General features: G+C 42.2%; 1 protein-coding gene across 1 annotated transcript in view; it reads left to right on the top strand.

The window, feature by feature from the left end:
- The window catches only part of BMPER (BMP binding endothelial regulator), a 252,042-nt gene that overhangs the window by 125,764 nt on the left and 104,065 nt on the right, over window positions 1-22,213 (top strand). Inside the window, exons 7-8 of the mRNA XM_019958783.2 lie at window positions 16,072-16,171; window positions 21,562-21,671. Coding sequence (XP_019814342.2) covers window positions 16,072-16,171; window positions 21,562-21,671 — 210 coding nt within the window. The remainder of the gene's footprint in view (window positions 1-16,071; window positions 16,172-21,561; window positions 21,672-22,213) is intronic.

Here is a 22,213-nt window from a genome sequence, read left to right as displayed (position 1 = left end):
CACCAGCTATTTGCGGTCATGGAGCGAGGGAGCATGCCAGCGTGCGTTACTTTCTAGAGGGAGATGAAATGATTATCCCCACCAACCCTCAAACACACCCCTCCTTAGGAAAACAAACATTTGCAAGTTTATTTTATAAAATCCGCATAGAACTTATATAAATACATTGTGAGAGCAGCTGTCATACTGCATATATCAAGAGAGTGCTTTGAAATTTTATGCAAATACGTGGGGGATGTATGCACTACTGTGCACCCCAGAAGACTGCTCCATGTGTTCCTGGCGCCAAGGAAAACACGCATGTTCTCCAGGTAATTCAGAGGAGAAGTCCACAGGCCGTACCTTTCACAGCCCTGTTCTCTGGGCCTGTGAAACTGACTTTGAATGGCTAATCGGAAAGTGCACAGGGTGGGAGTGAGAGTGCTGAAGGTTCATTCTTATCAGGAACTTTTATAGATTAGGTTCTGTGCTGGGTGCTTTGAGTACATTCACTCATAACGTTTTCACAACAGCTTTGCAAGGAAAGTGGCATTGTTTAGTAATAAAATAACCAAGATGCAGATTACATAAATTGCCAGGGTCACTCATTTGTTAATTTATGGAGCTGACTGGGATATACAGTTAATTTGATCCTACAGTATTTGTAAGAACTAAACATTTAATGAGCACTTATTTGTGTACCAGACACTGAGCTAAACCTTTACCTCCATCATCTGATTTTTTATGTGAACTTGTGAGAATGGATACAGGTTGTTTTTTTTTCTAATTTACAGATGAAGAAATTGAAATATAGAGAAGTAAACTAAATTTAGTGCAAAGTAGCAAAGAATGGAACTGGGGTAGGAGAGGGCTCTTAACCCCAGGATTTGTTCCTTTGAACCATGTGGATTTCCAGTTTTCCTTCTTGATTTAGACTCTGGAAACTGCCTGCTTGTACTGAGTTCAAGGCGTGGGCTTCCCCAGTGGCTCAGTGGTAAAGAATCTGCCTACCATGCAGGAGTCACAGGAGATGTGGGTTCGATTCCTGGGTAGGAAACATGTGCTGGAAGAGAGCATGGCAGCCCACTCCAGTATTCTGGCCTGGAGAATCCCATGGAGAGGAACCTGGCTGGCTAGTCTATAGGGTTGCAGAGTCAGACATGACTGAAGTGACAGCACACGTGCACTGAGCTTAACACACAGGGAGACAGTGAAGGAAGGCTCATGCCTTCAGAAACTAGGATTTCAGTAATTTTAAAAAGTCATTATTTTCCTGCAGATTTTTGATTCATCACCCATTGTCAGGAATTTTGTATCCATGTGCATGGAAATGGTTATTTCTACAACTCTAATAATAGACCACATTGGGGTTTTGAGAGACTATTTCAGTGTAAAGACCTCACATCTAAGTATTAGATGAAAGGAATGGCCCTCTTATTAGGGTTTGCAGCTTTTTGTCCCAAACATTGGGATACATGTACATCTGAGGCTCTCTCCTTTCATTCCTGTTACCCTTTGGAGTTAGGAATACTTGTGAGGCAAATCATTTAAAATATTTGCTAGGGACAATTTCAGTGCCATACGGCTCCTTTCATTTGCAAGCATTAAGAACTCTTCTGTTTTTCAAAGTAAAACTTATTAGACCCTTTGGGAGCTATGGATTTTGAATGCATATGGATTTTGTGGCTGCCCAAGTTTCCCTAGCATGGCATTTTTATTAAATGAGAACAACCATTTTTTAGATATTTATTTATTTGGCTACACTGGGTCATCGTCGCGGCACATGGGCTTTCTCTAGTCGCGGCTCTCAGGGGCTACTCTCTAGTTGCAGAGTGCGGGCTTCTCATTGTGGTGGCTTCTATTGTTGTGAAGGCCTTGCTCTAGGTGAGTGGGCTTCACTGTTGGCAGCACTCGGGCTCAATAGTTGCAGCTTGCAGGCTCTAGTAGTAGTGGTGCATGGGCTGAGTTGCCCCGTGGCATGTGGGATCTTCCCGGAGCAGGGATCAAACTTGTGTCCACTGACTTGGAAGTTAGATTCTTAATAGAATGCCCGAGAGCAACCACCAGGGACGACCACCAGGGACACCCGAGAGCAACCATCTTTCAGGCAGATTTGATGCCAGAGAATGGAGCACTTGTGATTTCAGTCAGGCTGCTTGGGAGGATTTACAAAAGAAGAAGGGAGACTTGAGCCTAAAGGCTATCCCAGGCTAAACTAGTTAAAAGGTCAGTGGATCATAGTCTTTGTCCTACACTACTGGAAACATCTTCCTAAAACAAAAGCATGAAATAGTCATTGCACATGAGTATCTATAGGATGCATTTTAAGTAAAATATAGGACATAAATGTAAGTGTATTTTCCACTTCAGCAATTTTTGGGGGGAGGGGAATGGAACCATTTTGGTATCTCACCCACAGACTCCCTAAATAGACTTTATCAGATAGATACTTAGAAAATGTAAAATGTTATGTCCTATCTAAAAAATTAAGAGAATCCTTCACTTCAAGGCCAATATCTATAATCTACACACTTGAGCATATGCCATACTCTCTTCAGATTACAAATATTTTCAACCAATCTGAATTAGCAATGTTCTGATCATGAGTTGGTCATATACTTTGACCTACTTGTTTATAACAGTTTTCTGAATTAGGCAACCAAACTTTAATACTGGTTGATGAAGATCTTTATAAATAGCATAGGTCAATTTAAAAAGTGACTTTCTGGATTTCTCGGTCTAGAAAAGAGCTAGATGTTCCATCTCCAGTGTGTAAACTTTCACTCAGTCTGCTTGTTTTTAAGACATTGCCATCATCCTCCCGTTGGTTTGGAAAAATAAAATGGTTGATGTTTCTGAGTCACTGCCTCCCTGAGTCTTTGACATTTGCCTTCCAAATACTCCGCTTCAGCACTAGTCTTTAAAGAGAGATGCTGCATGTGTTCTGAGTTGCTTGTCTCTATTTCAAATGGATCGGCCTTCCCCTGGTTTCCAATCAAAGGTGACCTTCCACTCTTCTTCCATTAGTATCATAGGAACCATGGAAACTGTCCTTGGCTTTCATTGAAACGTTTATGGTAATTCCGACAAGCATCTGGCCTTCTGTTTTAGCTATGGCCTAAAATAACTTGTCCTGAACTGTTTTCTGTATCTTTTTCTGAAATAAGATACAACTGTTGTTCGGGTAGAACTTTTTTTTTCATTCCTTTTAATAGGGTTAAGGATTTAACCTTAACCTCTGGGTTGCTAGGCCTATTGTCATAGTTACAGAGCTGTTGTCCACTCAGACCTCACCCATGACCTGATAAACTTTCCAGCCAGCTGCCCCCTCACTGAGGTACCTACTCTCTTCCGGCTTCTCTGGAGCACGTTCTGGCCAAGACTATGAGACAATGCTTCTGGACCTCGTCTGATATTATTCCAGGAGAAGCTCAGTTTAACACAACTCATTGTTTCTGCAAGAAGCCAAGCACTTTTTCTTTCTGCTTACTAGTCCATTTGCCAGAGAATATATGTATGCTTTGTCCACAGGTACTATTTTATAATAGGTATTGCCAATGGTGATCATCTTCCTAGGCGGATGCCTAGTCTTCCTAAAAAGAGTTTATGATAGAGGAAATATCTCTTTTCTGCGCTGGACAGGAGTCCATCGTCTCTCATGTCTGTCTGCCATTGTCCCCCCTGTTCGCCCCGTTTTCCCAGTCACTCTGGCTCTCAGCCTGGCATGGCTACTGCATCCATCCTCTTTGACTGCACGTTGCCACTAGTATCATGGAGACCTCTGATCACCAGCAGTGTCATCTGGATTTTCCTTTCCATGTGTTTTACTCAATTATAGAAATCCCAAATCAGTGGGCCTGTACTTGAATATTTCACAGTTCTTTTCAGCTTTATTTTCAGCATCTTTCTTCCTCAGAACCAACATGGGCATCCATGGCAGGCCCTGGACTTGGGATAGCTGGAGTGACAGATGCCAAGTTATATTCACAATAATTCCCTCCTTCTGTAACTAGACTCAGTAACTAGGGGGTTCTGTCGTGCTGCATCTCTGCCTGTCTTAGGATGGAGTTTGCTCTCACAAGAAGACAAACAGGGGACTTCTCTTTTTCACTGGAGTTGCCCAGACTTGTCAGAATGAGAGCTTTGGCTCAAGCTAGGAGCCCCTCATCACAACTATTTCCAACAGTCTATACACATCTCTTCCTTTGATCATGTTGGGCCTAGATTATGATCATCCCAAGAGCTTGCCAAGATTGGATTACATCCTGATTGTCTTAAAACACAAACTTAGAACTGGTTGACAAGACCAATACCCACAGGCATCACTAGTTTGAATGAACAGTGTGAGAAGCCTCTCGGAGAAGGCAATGGCACCCCACTCCAGTACTCTTGCCTGGAAAATCCCATGGATGGAGGAGCCTGGTAGGCTACAGTCCATGGGGTCGCTAAGAGTCGGACGTGACTGAGAGACTTCACTTTCACTTTCACTTTCACTTTCATGCATTGGAGAAGGAAATGGCAACCCACTCCAGTGTTCTTGCCTGGAGAATCCCAGGGAGAGAGGAGCCTGTTGGGCTGCCATCTATGGGATCACACAGAGTCAGACACGACTGACTCAACAGCAGCAGCGGCAGCAGCAGCAGAAGCCTCTAGTTTCTCTGGACAGTGTACCTCAATAGAGGCTAGAGTGTTTATAGGACTCTGTGGGTATTATGTTTACAGCAATTTATATTTTATTAGAATTTTAGGGAATTGTCATTTGATACAAAGTAGAGAACTATACATAGTCATGTGTACTGAATGGAAGTTTAGAAATTTTTCATTTAAAGATCACAGTGTCTAACATATAGAAACTCAAATGTTTGTTGCAGAGATGAACAAAAACCAAAATGCTGTGACTCATCAACTCAGAAATTTCAGTTTAAATATAATATTTTTTCTGTAGTGTTTTCAGGTATACTATATTTATGAAAAATCGTGAAGACTTCTAAGTGCAATTTTGTCAATACAGTAAGGGGATCCAGATATATCTTCATTAAGACTAATTCATTTTAAGGCAACAGATATTTTTAGACCTCAGGAAACATTACTGGAGCACAAACGTTTTTGAATTATTCCAGTTTTAACTGACAACTGTACAAGCAGGTGTTTAACTGAAAGCCAAGCACTTCCGATGTTACTGTGGTCTAGCTGTGGAGCTGGGAGGAGAGAAGCACTTGAGGAAGACAAAAGGAAGATTAACCTAGCTTCTATCCTTAGTGAACTCCCAACCCAGTTTGGGCAAATAATAAATCCAAATGAAAGACTGTGGAAGCAAAATAAAACAATATGAAGCATGTGGTATAGTACATAAACAACTTCTGGTGTCAAAACTTAAAGGTCAACAGAAAGGTTTTAGATGAGCAGTCCATGAGAATACTGTGGGACAGTATTTCTAGAGACACTTGCCTCCAGTCAAAGGCTTTCGTGTAGCTTCCTCCCTAGCGCATAACCAGCTTTGCTGCAGTGCAGACAGCCTGGGGAACATGAAAAATGCCCTTCCTCCTGCACAATGGTGTTATTTCCTTCCTTTCAGGCATGGCTCATAACTCACAGGAGGTGTGAGTTCTGAATGATCGGTCTTTTCATCTCCCTGGAAGTGGGCCAGACTGTAGATAAAGCGTTTGATGTGTCAGCGGTAGGCTTGTAACAGCTTTGACTACTTACATGATGATGAAAGGTTGAACTTTGATAAAAATGGCAAGAAAAGGAAAAAGGCTCGTTTTCTTTCTTTTACTTTTTTTTTTTTTCCCCAGAACGGCAGTTGAAAAACGTCCTACCGGGGTGGTCTGGAAGGTGTCTGGGAATCTGAAACATCAGGAGGGTGTTCTCCTGTGGATTTGTTTGTTTATTTGTTGATTGTTTCAGAGAGGGAGCCCCCCATGCTTGCCAGCAAGGCCAGATTCTCAGGGCCCTTATCGGCAAGTCCTACCTCTCTGTTCAGTGAGCCTTGGAAAGAGGTGTCAGGTCCTTCAGGGCAGATTACTGCTTCTGCTCCAGTCGTCCGTCAGCCCTCAGCTCCCATCCGCAGACACCAAATGAACTAGGGCTGGCAGATCTATTCTGATTCCCAGAGCTTTTTTATCCCTCGGGTTGCAGGGCATTTGCTCAAAGATCACATTGGAGGTTGGCCCTCAAGGGTGGTCTTATCTTCCTGTTTCTAAAATGGACAATGACAGGGAATAAAATATTCGTGGAAACTTCCAACCAGTTGGAATTTGCCTCAAACAGTACCCCAGTTGTTATCAGTGATTTGTGTGTCTGCCTGTGGGGAAAGCTGGGCTTGGGGAAGAGGAAGAAATTTGAAATTTTCTTTTTCAAAGCAGAAACATTAAGGAAAAACAAACAAACAAACAAACCCTGCCATTCAGCTAAGTGACAAGAAAGAGCAAAGAACCAGGACTCAGAGGAAGACAGATGAATTTTTAGCTTTAGATATGAGGCTTAAGCAAACGCATAATGGAAACCCTCTTTTAAAATGGTGTTAGTGAAAAGAATCAACACATTTACATCACCTATTTATTTATGACTCTAATATTTGTCTCACAAAATTACGACATTTGGCCCTGCCTCCACGTGCCCTTGAAGTCCACCGTTGTCTCCATAGCTAGGCTGAACCTGCTCACCCAGGCAGCTTCTGATAATAAGCCTAGAGCTGGCAACAGGGGAGGCCTGGCTGTGGCACCATACAACCCCAACCCCCCACCCCCACCCCGCCGCCCACCCCGGCCTTCAGTTTCTCTGAAATCTCCTGCAGGTGTCTCTGAACATGATGAATACAATCAGACTCTCTGGGGATCATCTACCATCAGAGGACACTGAAGTCCCTGCAGGGCTTATTGTCAAGGGCCAGAGGGTGATAAATCATACAACTTGGTGGGAACTTAAATATAGGGGCCCAGAAGAGACCTGTTGGCAAACAGGATGGTTTCCTCCTTCCTTAACATCCAAAATGTTCCTGAAGATGTCCATCAGCACCGATGATTGGCCTGAGACAATAAGAAGAGAGTGAGCAAGAGGAGAAATTCAGATTGTCTGAATGGAGTGTTCACCTTCTAAAAGGTAGAATGAAATAACTAGAGATGAGCAGAGGGAGAGCAAATGGGAAGTGAGGAACTTGTTCAGTTCAGTACCATATAACCAGGATTCAAACAGAAGTTCCTGGCTGTCTTTTCCTTTTATGTAAAACATAGGGAAAACTAGCTTGTTCAGCGGGGGGAAAGCTGATAGGAAGGTTATTATAGTGCGTTATAGTGACATTAGAGCTGAAACATTACATCTGGTGCTACACAGTGAAATGAAATGTTATTTCTTTAATAATAATAACTTTGGTAGTTATATAATGTAGTAGTTATATAGTTAATAATAATATGCTCTCTGACCATCTAGATGTTCACATCCTAATCCCCCAAACCTGTGACTGTCACCTTATATGCTACACAGTGAAATGAAATGTCATTTCTTTAATAATAATAACTTTGGTAGTTATATAATGTGGTAGTTGTATAGTTAATAATAATGTGCTCTCTGACCATCTAGATGTTCACATCCTAATCCCCCAAACCTGTGACTGTCACCTTATATGGCACAAATGACTTTGTAGATATAATTTTAGTTAAGGATGTTTCCAGTAGTCATGCACGGATGTGAGAGCTGAACCATAAAGAAGGCTGAGTGCCAAGAATTGATGCTTTTGAACTGTGGGGTTGGAGAAGACTCTTGAAAGTTCCTTGGACAGCAAGGAGAGCAAACCAGTCAATCCTAAAGGAAATCAACCCTGAATATTCATTGAGAGGACTGATGCTGAAACTGAAGCTCCAGTACTTTGGCCATCTGTTGCGAAGAGCTGACTCATTGGAAAAGACCCTGATGCTGGGAAAGATTGATGGCAGAAGGAGAAGGGGGTGACAGAGGATGAGATGGTTGGATGGCATCATCGACTAAATGGACATGAGTTTGAGAAAACTGAGGGAGATAGTGAAGGACCAGGAAGCCTGGTGTGCTGTAGTCCATGGGGTCACAAAGAGTCAGACACAACTGAGCTACTGAACAACAACAAAATGATGTTGAAATGGAGAGATTATCCTGGATTATCTGGATGGGCCCTTTTTTCAAGAGTCCTTAAAAAGGGAAAGTGGAAGGGTCAGAGTTAGAGAAGACATGATGATGGAAGCAAGGGCCAGGTTCAGAGAGAGATTTGAAGACGCTACTGCTGGTTTTGATGATGGAGAAAGAAGACCAGGAACCTAGAAGTTGGAAGAGACAAGGAAACAGATTCCTCTGGGAGTCTCTAGAAGGAACACAGCCCTGCCAACACTTTGATTTTAGCCCAGTGAAATTGATTTCAGGCTTCTAATCTCCAGAACTGTAAGGTAATAAATGTGTGTTATTTTAAGTCACCAAGGCTGTGTGGTAATTTGTTAGTATGAGCAACAGTACAATTGGACTTGGAAACACAAATTGATGGGAAAAATGAAAGGAATTTGGTTCAGGCTTGATTCTTAAGGCAGGCCTTGATTTTCTGAATAGGCAGTGAAGCAAGAAAAAGGTTTTGTTTTTATCAGCCCAGTGGGTACTTCTCAGAGGTCATTGTTGGCTCAAGATTTTCATGGGACAAAATAAGTACCGTGGCCAAACTTTGCTGACATACCTTTGACTCTCTGTGTGTAGAATTGAAGTTGAGTTTTATTTTATGACTTGAAAACAAAAATCCATGCATAGCATGATGTTCAGATTCTTGGGAAAGAAAGTCTCCAGGATCCATACAGACGGTGATGATAAAGCCCGAGTTGGACTCAGCACAGATGCCTCAGAGAAGCGTAATTCAACTCCATCAGCCTGTCACCCACTCCTGCTCTCCGTTCCATGATCATGAGTAAAAGTAGCCTCTAGCCACTGAGGTGAAATGGGGCCCGATTCTTCTCTCAGAGAACTCTTCAACCTAAAAAATAATCTCCATCATTCAGAACACACGTCTTAATCACATGTTATAAACTATGATGTGCGCTAGCTGTGAGGAACTCACAAGATAATTATGACTTAATCCCCACTTGATGGAAGCTCCTGTTAGTGAGGCATTTGCAAAATGTGGTGCCTTGGACAGCAGCAAGTCGGCTGGGAAAGTTATCAAAAATGCAGGTTCCTGGATTGTGGCTCGAGAAAACGTTGGTCTAGTGTAGTAGTTCTCAACTTGAATTGATTTTGTACCCGGGCATCATTTGGCAGTGTCTGGAGACATTCCTCTTTATTGCAACCAGGGGATGAAGGCGGATACTGGCATCTAGTGGATAGAGACCAGGGATGCTGCTAAACATTCTACAATGCATATGACGGCCCCCTGAAGCAAAGTCTTAAAACATCAGTAATGTCAAAGTGGAAAAGCCCTAGGCTAGTGTTGAGTCTCACAAACACACACACACAAATTATTTTAGCGTGTGGTGGTAGTGGTTTAGTCACTCAATCGACTCCAACTCTTTGGAACCCTATGGGCTATATAGCCTGTCAGGCTCCTCTGTCCATGGCATTTTATAGCACGTACTATAAACATATATGCCAGTGTATTGTGTGTGTATACGTGTGTGTGTGTGCATTCATATATGCCTTTCTCTTGCCCATTGTAGTGGGCTTGTGAAAGTAAAAGTTGCTCAGTCATGTCCACCTCTTTGCAACCCCATGGACTGTAGCCTGCCAGGCTCCTAAGTCCATGGAATTCTCTAGGCAAGAATACTGGAGTGGGTTGCTGGTTCCTTCTTCAGGGGATCTTCCCAACCCAGGGATCGAACCCAAGTCTCCTGCACTGCAGTCAGATTCTTTACTGTCTGAGCTACCAGGGAAGCACGTGACATGTCTTTGTCCACTCTCCTTCCACTTCCTCATCCTCACAACTCACCTGCAGCCTCTCTTTTGTGTTGATTTCTGATTCCACACTGGCCAAGAACAGGGGAAGCCAAGTACTAAGTCCTTCACCCTTGAAGTAGCTGTCATGCTTCAGAACTTCATCAAAATAAATTTCCAGGTTGAAGAGGGGCGTGGATAAAGATATCCATTTCTCTGAGAGAAGTTTTTTAACCCAATTTGTAATTCAGATTTGGTACTTTGCTCCCAAATTTGCTTTATACCACTGGTTGTTGTGATGTAAAAATTGTGAGTCACACATGAGCTCTTTGTACCCACGATTTATTTCTTCCTTACACTAGTTCCTCTAGTTTTTCCTCTTCTTTCATTCTCACCTCCATCTAGAATCAATGGAGAAGTCTATTTTCTTCAGAGTTGAATATTGTTTTAAAAAAATTACTCTCCAGACAAATAAAAATCACTCTCGAATGTGGTTGCGTGTAGCTGACTGGTCTTAACTGGTTAGACATGCACTGCTGTGCTTCCCACCTCCTGTTAGGTGGCCACGATCTGTTTCCTGGTCAAGGAATGAGTGCCATGTCACGTGCTGCAGAACAGTTTCCAGCCCCCAATTCCCAGCAGACCTCAGGGATGGAGAAGCATCCTGCATGCACATGGCTGTAGTTTTATCATCTTGCACTCATCACTACCGTCAGGAAGATACTTTCTTTCTTTTTTTTTTTTTTAATTATGCAACAGAACTGCTGCATTAGGGTAAACTTTGACACAAAGTAATTGTGTTCTTGACTAAATCAACTAAAAGAAAATTAAGAAAATAGACCTGGCATAAGCTCCATGTCTTTCTTTTTAAAACAACTGCTTTTGGAGAAGCACTTGCATAGGCAATAGGAACAAAGGATCACCTCTAGAGGACAAGTTTGCCTTTTCAAGGAATGGGCAAATGGTAGAAATTGTAACTCTCCAGTATCATGGACCTTCCTAGCTTTTCTTGTTGATCAAATGGGAATACAGTCGTTAGTCCCTATGCATTTTGACCATTTAGACATTTTCAAACATTAGACAAAATACATGGATACTAGGACTCATACCATCTTTAAAAATTGAAGTTGAGGGATGCTTTTTGAAATATGGGCACTAACAAACATTTAGTTGGTACCCAAATTATGCAAAACCCACGGAGATACAAAGGTAAAGGGATGCAGACAGCCCTGAACTCTGCCGTCTCATCAGCATCTTTCAGTTGCTCTGAACAATTTACCTGGATTCTGGAGCTCATTATATGTGGTGGCTCTTCCTTTCATTCAATGAATTTTTATTGAGATGTTTCCTTGAGTCCATTGAAGGATATTAGGCTCAAAGGACTGGTTCCTGCCCTTAGAGACAAAACCAGTATTGTCTGTCAGGGTTAAATGTTCATGTGTGTGTCAAAAATACCACAGGAGTACAGATGAGAAAAGAAAAGATACAGGATTATAGAGGAGGTTGTTGGGAATTGAAAGGGTCTAGTCACCCTGTTTATTTAACTTATATGTAGAGTACATGATGAAAAATGCTGGACTGGAAGAGACACAAGCTGGAATCAAGATTGCCAGGAGAAATATCAATAACCTCAGATATGCAGATGACACCACCCTTATGGCAGAAAGTGAAGAGGAACTCAAAAGCCTCTTGATGAAAGTGAAAGTAGAGAGTGAAAAAGTTGGCTTAAAGCTCAGCATTCAGAAAATGAAGATCATGGCATCCGGTCCCATCACTTCATGGGAAATAGATGGGGAAACAGTGGAAACAGTGTCAGACTTTATTTTGGGGGGCTCCACAATCACTACAGATTGTGACTGCAGCCATGAAATTAAAAGGTGCTTACTCCTTGGAAGGAAAGTTATGACCAACTTAGATAGCATATTCAAAAGCAGAGACATTACTTTGCCAACAAAGGTTCGTCTAGTCAAGGCTATGGTTTTTCCTGTGGTCATGTATGGATGTGAGAGTTGGACTGTGAAGAAGGCTGAGCGCCGAAGAATTGATGCTTTTGAACTGTGGTATTGAATAAGACTCTTGAGAGTCCCTTGGACTGCAAGGAGATCCAACCAGTCCATTCTGAAGGAGATCAGCCCTGGGCTTTCTTTGGAAGGACTGATGCTAAAGCTGAAACTCCAGTACTTTGGCCACCTCATGCGAAGAGTTGACTCATTGGAAAAGACCCTGATGCTGGGAGGGATTGAGGGCAGGAGGAGAAGGGGACAACAGAGGATGAGATGGCTGGATTGCATCACTGACTCGATGGACGTGAGTCTGAGTGAACTCCGGAAGTTGGTGATGGACAGGGAGGCCTGGTGTGCTGTGATTCATGGGGTTGCAAAGAGTCGGACATGACTGAGCGACTGATCTGATCTGATCTGAGAAGACTTTACAGAAGACAATAGGCAGGAAATAGACCTTGAGTGAAGCAGGATTTCCATAGGGGTCAGTGATCGGGGCAGAAAGGGAAAGATGCATGCATAAAGAAGAGAGAAGGCATAAGATATGTTTGGGGACAGGAAAGAAATAAGATACATTGGAATCCCCTCTCTGTGTTGGTGTTGGAAGTAAAGGAGATTGGAGAAAAGATTATGGAGTATGTTGCCTCACTGGGGTAATAAAGAACTGATTCATCCGAGTGTTAACACGGTAAAATTTATTTCTTGCTCATTTAACAGTTCCTTGCAGGTGTTTAGTGGGTAGACTTCCATATGGTGACTCAGGGAAGCAGGCTCTTCCAAGTTATTGCAAAATTCTTGAGAGCATGGCACCTTATTGTTCAATCCCTCAGATGTGTCTGACTCTTTGTGACCCCGCGAACTGCAGCAAACCAGGCCTCCCTGTCCTTCACCGTCTCCTGGAGCTTGCTCAAACTCATGTCCATTGAGTCAGTGATGCATCCAATCGTCTCATCCTCTGTCATCCCCTTCTGCTTTCAATCTTTCCCAGCATCAGGGTCTTTTCCAGTGAGTCAGTTCTTCTCATCAGGTGGCCAAAGTATTGGAGCTTCAGTTTCAGCATCAGTCTTTCTAATGAATATTCAGGATTGATTTCCTTTAGGATTGACTGGTTTGATCTCCTTGAATCCAAGGGACTCTCAAGAGTCTTCTCCAACAGCTCAGTTTAAAAGCATCAGTTCTTTGGCGTTCAGCCTTCTTTAGTGTGAAAGATTTCCGTCTACCTCCCACTGGCTACCCCTAACAGTAAGGGAGACTTGGAAATACAGATTGGCTCTGTGTCAGGAGAAAAAAAAGATTCTAGTGGGCACCTAGTCATTTCTACATGGACTTTTAGCTTGAATGGGTTAAACTTTCTCCTGAATGTTATGGTTAAGTCATCCTCCACCTTAACATATGGATGTGCTCTATAAAGAATGATTTTTTGGTGTGTTATATTCACTGCTGGTAATCCTAATGTATGGTAAACCTTGAATAAATCTTAGCTCAAATAATGAAACAGTTGTGGATGCTGGATAAGAGTCTTGGAGATATTGAACCTTGCAGGATGGACTCGTGGAAAGAAAGTTGAGGCAGGTAAGTTAATTAGAAAGCCATGGTGATAATCTAATAGAGTCAATTTAGTGCAATTACAGTAGGAATTAGTGCAATTTTAGAACCAGAAATGTTTGCTTCTGCTTTTTTAACTTTCTTAGTTTACAGCAAAGCCCTGGCTTATAGTTTAGCCAGAGTCCCTGCTGATTTGAAATCATAGAAGCAGGTTGTGAGCTGAAAGGGCCTGGGACTTTCTTTGGAGGTATTAATTGGAATGCAGCCTCGGGACTTGGGCTATGCCACAATTCTGCAACCCAAACAAAATAAAACCTGACCAAAGCAGCAAACTTAAATTGGAGTTCAAGTTACTTTAACGGACTCTTGGGAGACACAAACTGCAGTTGTATTATGTATGCAAAATTCACTCTTTGACCTTATTGTAAGGAAAATTAATGGAGTACACACAGTCTTTGGCTAGCTTTCCAGTGTGTTGGACAAGTTAACGGCCATGCAACTATGCAATATTTTTCTTAAATTTTAATTTTAAAATATGCTTGAAAAATAGATGCTGATCCAACAAGAACAGAGAAAATTGATGAAAAGAATACATTCTCTGTGCACCTAAGAGAAGCCGACATCCAGGCAACCTCGTGTAGCCCAAGGCTTCGAGATTTGAGGAAGTTAAAAGCTAAGGAGAGCCTTCTGCCTCCCTCTAGATTTGACTTTTGTGGTTTATGTATAAGCCGGGGCAGACCTCAGAGTGTGACCAAGACTCAGGTTATGCGCCTCTGAAGTCTGGTGAAGGGCCAGAGTCTAGGATTATACAGTCGAGTGAGGAAACTCACTGAGAACAGCTAGGGATTCCTGGGAGATTTTTAGTGATTCGTGCTGATCTGGAAATAATGGAAAAACAACAGAAGGACTTTTTGTGGTATTTTTGTGTGTTTTCTATTGGTTTGGGGAAGAAGCCAACCTTAAAGTGGCTTAAAAATAATAAATATTTAAAAAGACATAACATGCTCTACCCTTTTCATCTGTCCCTACCAAAAAATAAAACTTGCACAATGAAAATGGCAGGAATAGGAAGGGAAAGCAGAAACAACAGGCGACAGTAGTGTGCTCGGATGGGAACGAATAGGATCCAGACGGCCAATGTCTGGTGTTAATACAGAAAGTGCTGGAGAAGGTGTGAGGAAACACTCTGAGGGAATCTTTCCCTTGCGAGGCCCAGGACTCTTTGAGGCATGAGTTGCTTATTTCCTGAGGCCTCTTAAGATAAAAATTCCAGGCTTGAGGCAACGGGTACTTCGGAGGGTCTACTAGTTTGGTTTCCAGCTCAAATCCTAGAGAAGCCAATTCATTGAGATGTCATTTGCCTAGTGATTGATCTAACAAATTTACTGATTTTTTTTGGTAAAGAAAAAAAAAACTGAATTATTCACAAGTTTGATAGTAATTCATATTGCACCGGATAGTTTTCACTTGAGCCTTGCAAAGCTGTTGAATGTAAATTGACTGGAAAACCCGTTTTTTGTTTTTTCTTGTCTTGGCTTTATGGGGATTCAGTTACAAGTTGCTGAGGTTGGAAAACAGGCATCCCTGCTAAGGAATGGAGAAAGGAAGTTGGTGTGCTCATCTTCACATCTCGGAGGGGTTAAAGATACTAATGGGCAGGGAAGCAGGGGATACCGAGGAAGACAAGGAATGAATGTCAGAGGTGATGGACGCTGGAGGACAGAAAGGGTCAAGGATGAGAGACAGTGAAAGATCTGAAGACTCTAGAACATTTTCCAAGGCTGCTGAAGTCTTTTTAATATCAGTCATTATAAACCTTCTACTTGATTCATATTAGTTTGGCTGAGTGACTTCAGTGAAATGGTTCTTCTGAATGTTGGCTTCCAGTGTATCCATTTTCAGCAGATTGACTAACTTCCCCAAATCTGAGCCTTGCTGAGTTGTTCTAGCAACACCTTTAAGGAGTGACCAAAAGGGAAGTCTTCCTGGAGGAAGCTTTACCTCAGGACTAGAAAGATGGGGGTCTGAAACAGGAAGACACATCTCAGTAAAACCCCCAAAGTTGCTTTCTTGCCTTGGGCTTGGAAAGAAAGGCCAACCTGTCTGGGTTTGCCAGAGACATTTCCTGATTATAGTACTGAAAGCCTCAAATCTCAGCCAAACTGAGAGGGTTGGTTGGGCTTAAAAGCCAAAATGCTCAGGTGGCTCAGACGGTAAAGAATCTGCTTGTAATGCAGGAGACCAGGATTCAGTCTCTAGGTTTGGAAGATCCCCTTGGAGGAGAGCATGGCAACCCACTCCAGTATTCTTGCCTGGAGAATGTCACAGACAGAGGAGTCTGGTAGGCTACAGTCCATGGTGTTGCAAGGAGTCTGACATGACTGAGTGACTTTCACTTTCACTTCAAGAAGGAAAAAAAGATAAAGGTGGTGGTGGTGGTGGTGAGTGGGAGAGGTGATGCTGAACCCATCGCTTTAGAGGCAGCCTTCTCATGGGTACAATTCATGGCATCTACGGGGAAGAGCATGGGATGCCTAGGGGCAGTTGCCAGGTCTGAGCAATCACCCTGGGACCAACCCCAGGGAAGGTCTAGGTTTGTTCCAGATAGTTTGGTTAGACACTATATATATGCACGTACTTTTCTAAATGTGCTTTTTTCTCCTCTTTTCTTTAGGGAGGCAGGACACAGTGCGTGAGAGAAGTCTGTCCCATTCTCTCCTGTCCTCAGCACCTTAGCCACATTCCCCCAGGACAGTGCTGCCCCAAATGTTTGGGTGAGTGATTGTTTTCAGATCAAAGAACAATGTAATTCATTCTGGGAGTTTCTGTTGAGAGTTGTCCACTTTGTTATCTTGAGGTTCTCAAGTTGTGCTATTTCATGGCTTCTTAGAGACAACACCTTCTTCTGATTACCTGAGTGTAAGGTGTGGTGGCTCAGTAGGTAAAGAATCCACCTGCAATGCAGGAGACCCGGGTTTGATACCTGGGTCAGGAAGATCCCCTTGAGGAGGAAGTGGCAACCCACTCCAGTATCCTTGCCTCGGAAATCCCATGGACAGAGGAGCCTGGTGGGCTACAAGACCATGGGGTTGCAAGAGTTGGGCACAGCTGAGAGACTAAACCACCACCAAGGTGTGTACAAGGGTTTATTTCACTTCTGAGCCTCCCCAGAACTTTCTTTTCTCTTATCTTCCCCTGTAGTTGTAAACCTGGTATACCAGACACCCTGGGATAATAGCCTGATGTGGGGAGAATGGTACTGAGGAAACCGTCTTTAACTGGACATTTGATGATTAGTAGGAATGTATTTTTGTGGGGAGAACAACACTGAGAAACTGTCTTTAACTGGGCATCTGACATTTAGTAGGAATGTATTTTAAAGGCATGTGAGGACTTCCCTGGCAGTCCAGTGGTTAAGACTCTGTGCTACCAATGTGGGGGGTGGGATGGGGGATGCAGACAGAGCGTGAGGGTTCAATCCCTGGTCAGGGAACTAAGATCACACATGATTCAAAGCATGCCCCCAAAAGAAAAATAAGTAAATAAAGGCATATGAAGTAAACAGATGGAGGAACAGAGTGTTATTTTAGAGGCAAAAACATGCAGGAGGATAAGGTGCCTCAAACAAGAGGTTTGGAAGGGAATAATGAATAAGTCAATAAAAAAGAGGATTAGCTATTCCTTTTGGAGCAATTATTATGTACTAGGTACCATGTGAAAACGTCAGGAACTTTTTTTCTCATTTAATTTTCTCAAGAGTCTGTGACATACAGGTGCTAAGTATAGAATTCTGATGTGTATTAATAATATAGGGACCATGATTAGTTTTGTGCTGAGAAAGAAGTAGAATTCCTAGAAGGTAGCACAGCTAGTGAGCTCTGGAGGTGACTCCTGAACGTGAGTCTCCGTGATTCCCAAACCCACGATTTAACCTGCTGCTTCTCAGCTTTCCAGGTAACATGGAGAGCAGCATGCATGTTACCACCTGAAGAGAAACACCCTGGATGGAGGGTCCCTAGAGCCCGGAATCCTTTGGTTTTTGTTCTTTATCTATGTATCAGCTTCTTCCATGTGGCCTTAAGGTCATTGAGTTGATTGAGCTTGACCATTTAAGATTCAGATAAAAGTAGCTTGATCCATCAAATGAATACAATAGAATATGCAGCATCCCCACCAGTATCTCCAGGGATCCTTGGCAGGGGGCTTGTATTTTCTCTAGTCACCGCTGGCTTTGTGTTTTCGCTCCTGCTGCTTTTTTCTATTTGTTCCCTACCTCTTCCTCTTCTACCTCCTCCTCCTTCTCTTCCCTTTTTTTTGTTCCTCTTCCTTTCCCTCCTCCATCTGCTTCTTCAACATCATTTTGTCCTTTCAGGAAAACCTCCCCACCCTGTCTTTTCACATTCTATGGTGCTATTGAATCAAGGCTTGTGCAGGGGATTTCACTGAAGGTTTACAGTAAGAGGCTGATTACTTTTCAGGGAAGCACAATGAATAATAGAAACTGAAATATTAAGCTCGCTTTGTTCTTAAAAGGTCTCAGCTACTTTGCCTTTAGGAAAATATCACTGTCCCTTTTCTGTGGATTAGAGCCTCCAATCCTTATTGTCCACACTCTTTCCTTGAATCTTCTGTCTTTTCTGTCATACTTTGCTTCCTCCAACCGAAACACCTGTTGATTTATTTTTATCATTCCCAGCTTATCATAGCCATACCCTGAAGTCTATCTTTCTACAATTGAATTGGCCAATAAAGGTATCTTGTTAAATGAAGGCAGCTTTCTCTTCTTTGAAGGATTCTGCTGCTAACTCTTCATCTAATAATGTGTGCCTTCCTTCTGTGTACACACACGCAAACACACACACAAACATGCACCTGCTTTTAAAGTAATTCCATAGATATTATCAGAACAAAGGAGAATTGTTTAGACATGACTGACTGAAGGCATTTCCCCTGATGTGTGTGCTTCTTGGGTTGCCCATGTGTGCTTGTGCCCCTCGAAGAGAAGTAGCCAGTTCACTGTTGTTGAAATCATCATGCTGTGGGTCATGGTGGAAACAGGGCCCCATATAAGTGAGAAAGTCGTCCCAGAGGAGGTGTGGCTTGGGCCCTCAACTTGAAGATAAGTAGGCTTGCCTAGAGAATCCTGTGGACAGAGGAGCCTGGTGGGCTGCTGTCCATAGGCTCGCACAGAGTCGAACATGACTGAAGCGACTTAGCATGCGTGCATCCGTTGGAGAAGGAAATGGCAACCCACTCCAGTATTCTTGCCTGGAGAATGCCAGGGATGGAGGAGCCTGGTGGGCTGCCGTCTATGGGGTCGCATAAATGGACACAACTGAAGCGACTTAGCAGCAGCAGCAGCAAGCTTGATTAAAGCTCTGAAGCTGGTATCGTGGATATGCTGAGTCAGATGAGATTCTCATATGAACAATGACTGTTGTATTGAATGCAGATTTTTCTGTCCGTTTGTGGTCATAAGTTGGACTACAAAAGGAACAGCAACTCTTAGGACACTCAGAAATTCTCCCAAATGAGACCTTTACTGCTGGGCTAAGCCCCAGAGGAATAAAGTGGAAATGGCTTAGATTAGGCTATACACAGAGTCTCTGAACTATTCTTTTGAATGTTTTATCTTATTTTGAGCCATGATGACTTTGGGATTTAGGTAAGATTGTATGTTCTTTGACAGTAGAAAGAAACATACCCACACAACAGAAGACAGGAAAAAAAAAAAAGGAAACATAGCAATGCTTAGTGGATGCTGAAATTTTAGACTATTTAGACTTTTGGATTTTTGGACACTGATTTGCTGTTCAGTTTTCCCGTGAGCAGGATTCATTCACATGACATACCCCTGCCTTTTGCACTATTTTCCTCTCTTTTCTCATTTTCAATGACAGCCTCAGCAGAAGTTTCTATATAGAGAGCACCGATGCACCTCTCAGAGTCACACGGCCCAAGATCATATTTGAATTATATGTGCTGTGTGCTCAGTTGCTCAGTTGTGTATGATTCTTTTCGACCCCATGGACTGCAGCCCTTCAGGCTCCTCTGTTCATGTGGATTCTCCAAGCAAGAATACTGGAGTGGGTTGCCATTTCCTTCTCTAGGGGCTCTTCCTGACCCAGGAATTGGGCCCACGTCTCCTGAATTGGCAGGTGGGTTCTTTACCACTGTGCCACCTGGGAAGCCTATTTGAATTATACCACCTCTAATAATGATAATACTTATCTGCCATTGATCATATTTGTGCAGGGAGATTAAACTCAAGCCTTTTTTGTTCAGTAGTCTACTGATGTATCAATCCACCAGTCTAACACTAATAATATAATATATAATAATATATATAATAAAAGACAGGACAAGGCAAACCATGTTATCACAATTTGAAACAAATGCTCGATTGAAGCAGGGCTATTTTTAATTCTTAAAGGACAGAAATATATCTTTGATGGAATAATATAGAGGACAGTGTTTAAAGCAGTGAAAAATAATGTCACCATCATTTTTGTAGTAAATTAAAAAAAAATCTGCTTAGGGGTGTTTCTTATACTTTTATAGAGTGTCCTAAATCAAGGTGTGATATGACAGGTGTGACTCTGATGGGGTGGGTAGCCTGCACACAGATTTCTGATGCTTCAGACAACCCTTGGGAGTTACCTAGAGGAAGACCTAGAGAAAGGATGAATTCTGTATTTTTCAGGTAATCCTCTGATTTAATCTATACATTTTTACAAACTTCAGAAGACTTAGAACCTGAGTATACACAGAAGAATGCCTGTTTCGGTTGGGGTATTGCTAATTGTTAGGTGCACATACAGTCATTATGCTAAATTTTATCTAACCATAAAAAAGTTTTTGATGTATACTTTAGCATTGACATTGTAGTTAGAGATGGCAATGTGTTGTTGGGAGGAGGCATTTTGATATCATTTTATGACAAGTGAACTAAGTCAGGCCTGGAGAAATCAAGTTCAAGGTCACCCGGGAGTCTGTATGTGGGACCCAAGTTAAAATTATCACAATCATCTTTTGAAGCAAGTTTGCTTCTTGTAGGGAGAACTAAACTAATGATTTAATTCTACATCTATACTGTATCCCAGCTTTGAGGTTGACTTTTAACGGGAAGATGGCATTTTTCTTGACACCTACTAACAGTAATTCCAACAATTCTAATTCCGAGAATAGCATTTCATATGTGTTTATAGATACTTCAGCATTTCATTTGGTCTCCAATGAAATAGAGATTGCTTTTAATCTTTTTACAGGAAGAGTGTGGGTATAAATCTTATGAGTGATGATTAATCTTTGACTTCTCAACTTAGTCCTTAATTGAAGTAACATTTCAGAGATATTTTTATGTGCTCCAGAGAGTAGAAACTCAAATACTGAAAGAAAGGAGGAAAGTGGATTACACTCTTTATTTGGGGTTGATTTTTTTCGCCTTTTGGGTCACCAATCAAATCCTTACATCAGGGAAAACCATGGTAATTCTGCAAGAGGTGTGATGCCTGTGGGAGGTTGAACACTGCGTTTGTGGAGTTGGATTCCTCCTCTGTGTGATCTTTGAGTTAGCATCACCCTTGATGCCAATGGACTTGTCATTTCTTCAACTGATATACTATCTCATTAGTTTTTCTTTTTGCTCATCCTAGTCTTCTTTGGATATCTTGACTTCTCCTGCCTCTTCCCTGCCAACACCCACTTTCTGGATAATTTTACTCATTCTTTAAGATACAGCTCAGGCAGCACATCCTGAGTCTTCTCTGTCCTTCCCATCCTCACAGTTCCTAGATTGGCTTCTTTCCAGAACTGACTGTCTTATTGTATTGAAATCATCTTTTGTGGGTTTGTTTCCCCAGTAGATTAAGCTCCACTGGGACAGGATGCCTTAGTCATCCTGGCTCACTAGGATGAACTCATAATAAAGATTTGTTAAACTTACAAGATTCAGTATGGAATCAAACTCTTTTTAGCAAAAACTCTTTGAAGTCATGATTCCTGGGAATCCCCTAGAAACATGTGACCCATGGCTCTGTATTTGTGCACTAGATTTACCTGGTCTTGTGGGAATGTTTAACAGTCCTGTGCTATAATTGCTGATGATGAAGTGGGACAATCCTGACTTCTGTCTTGCTAACGCTATGCTGTTGCTTCTTTCTAGGTCAAAGGAAAGTGTTTGACCTCCCATTTGGAAGCTGCCTCTTTCGCAGTGATGTTTATGACAATGGATCCTCTTTTCTCTATGATAACTGCACTGCATGTACCTGCAAGGTAAGATGGTTCTGAGGGGCTGTGGTCCAGAATGGATGACATTTTGGTTTTAATGTTAACACTATAGCCAAATATAATAATGTGTTATTTATGGTAATGAGGCATTACTGATGCCACTTTATCTGTAAAGTTATATTGCATGTTCACAAGGAAGTTTAGACATAGGATCCAAATTATGAATCACTGTTATGTTCCCAGGACCAATAAGTTAGCTCTAGGGGTAAGAATTAAACTCTGAGGGGCTAAAGCACTTATAAAAGTCAGACAAATGCACATTGCAGTGTTCTCTGGCTCTATTTATTCAGTATGAATTCTCTGACACACCTGGCAATAAAAATGGCTTTAACCACATGTAAGAGAAAAGAAGCCAACTCATCAGAAAAGGCTGTTGCTGGGAAAGATCGAGAACAGGAAAAGAAGGGGGCAATAGAGGATGAGATTGTTGGATAGCGTCACCGACTCAATGGACATGAGTTTGAGCGAACTCTAGGAGGTAGTAAAGGACTGGAAAGCCTGGTGTGCCGCAGTCCATGAGGGAGTCA

The sequence above is a fragment of the Bos indicus genome, chromosome 4 (genome assembly GCF_029378745.1).
Source record: "Bos indicus isolate NIAB-ARS_2022 breed Sahiwal x Tharparkar chromosome 4, NIAB-ARS_B.indTharparkar_mat_pri_1.0, whole genome shotgun sequence".
Lineage (NCBI taxonomy): Eukaryota > Metazoa > Chordata > Mammalia > Artiodactyla > Bovidae > Bos > Bos indicus.
The sequence above is the reverse complement of the archived record's forward strand: the minus strand, read 5'-3'. Positions and strand labels throughout refer to the sequence as shown.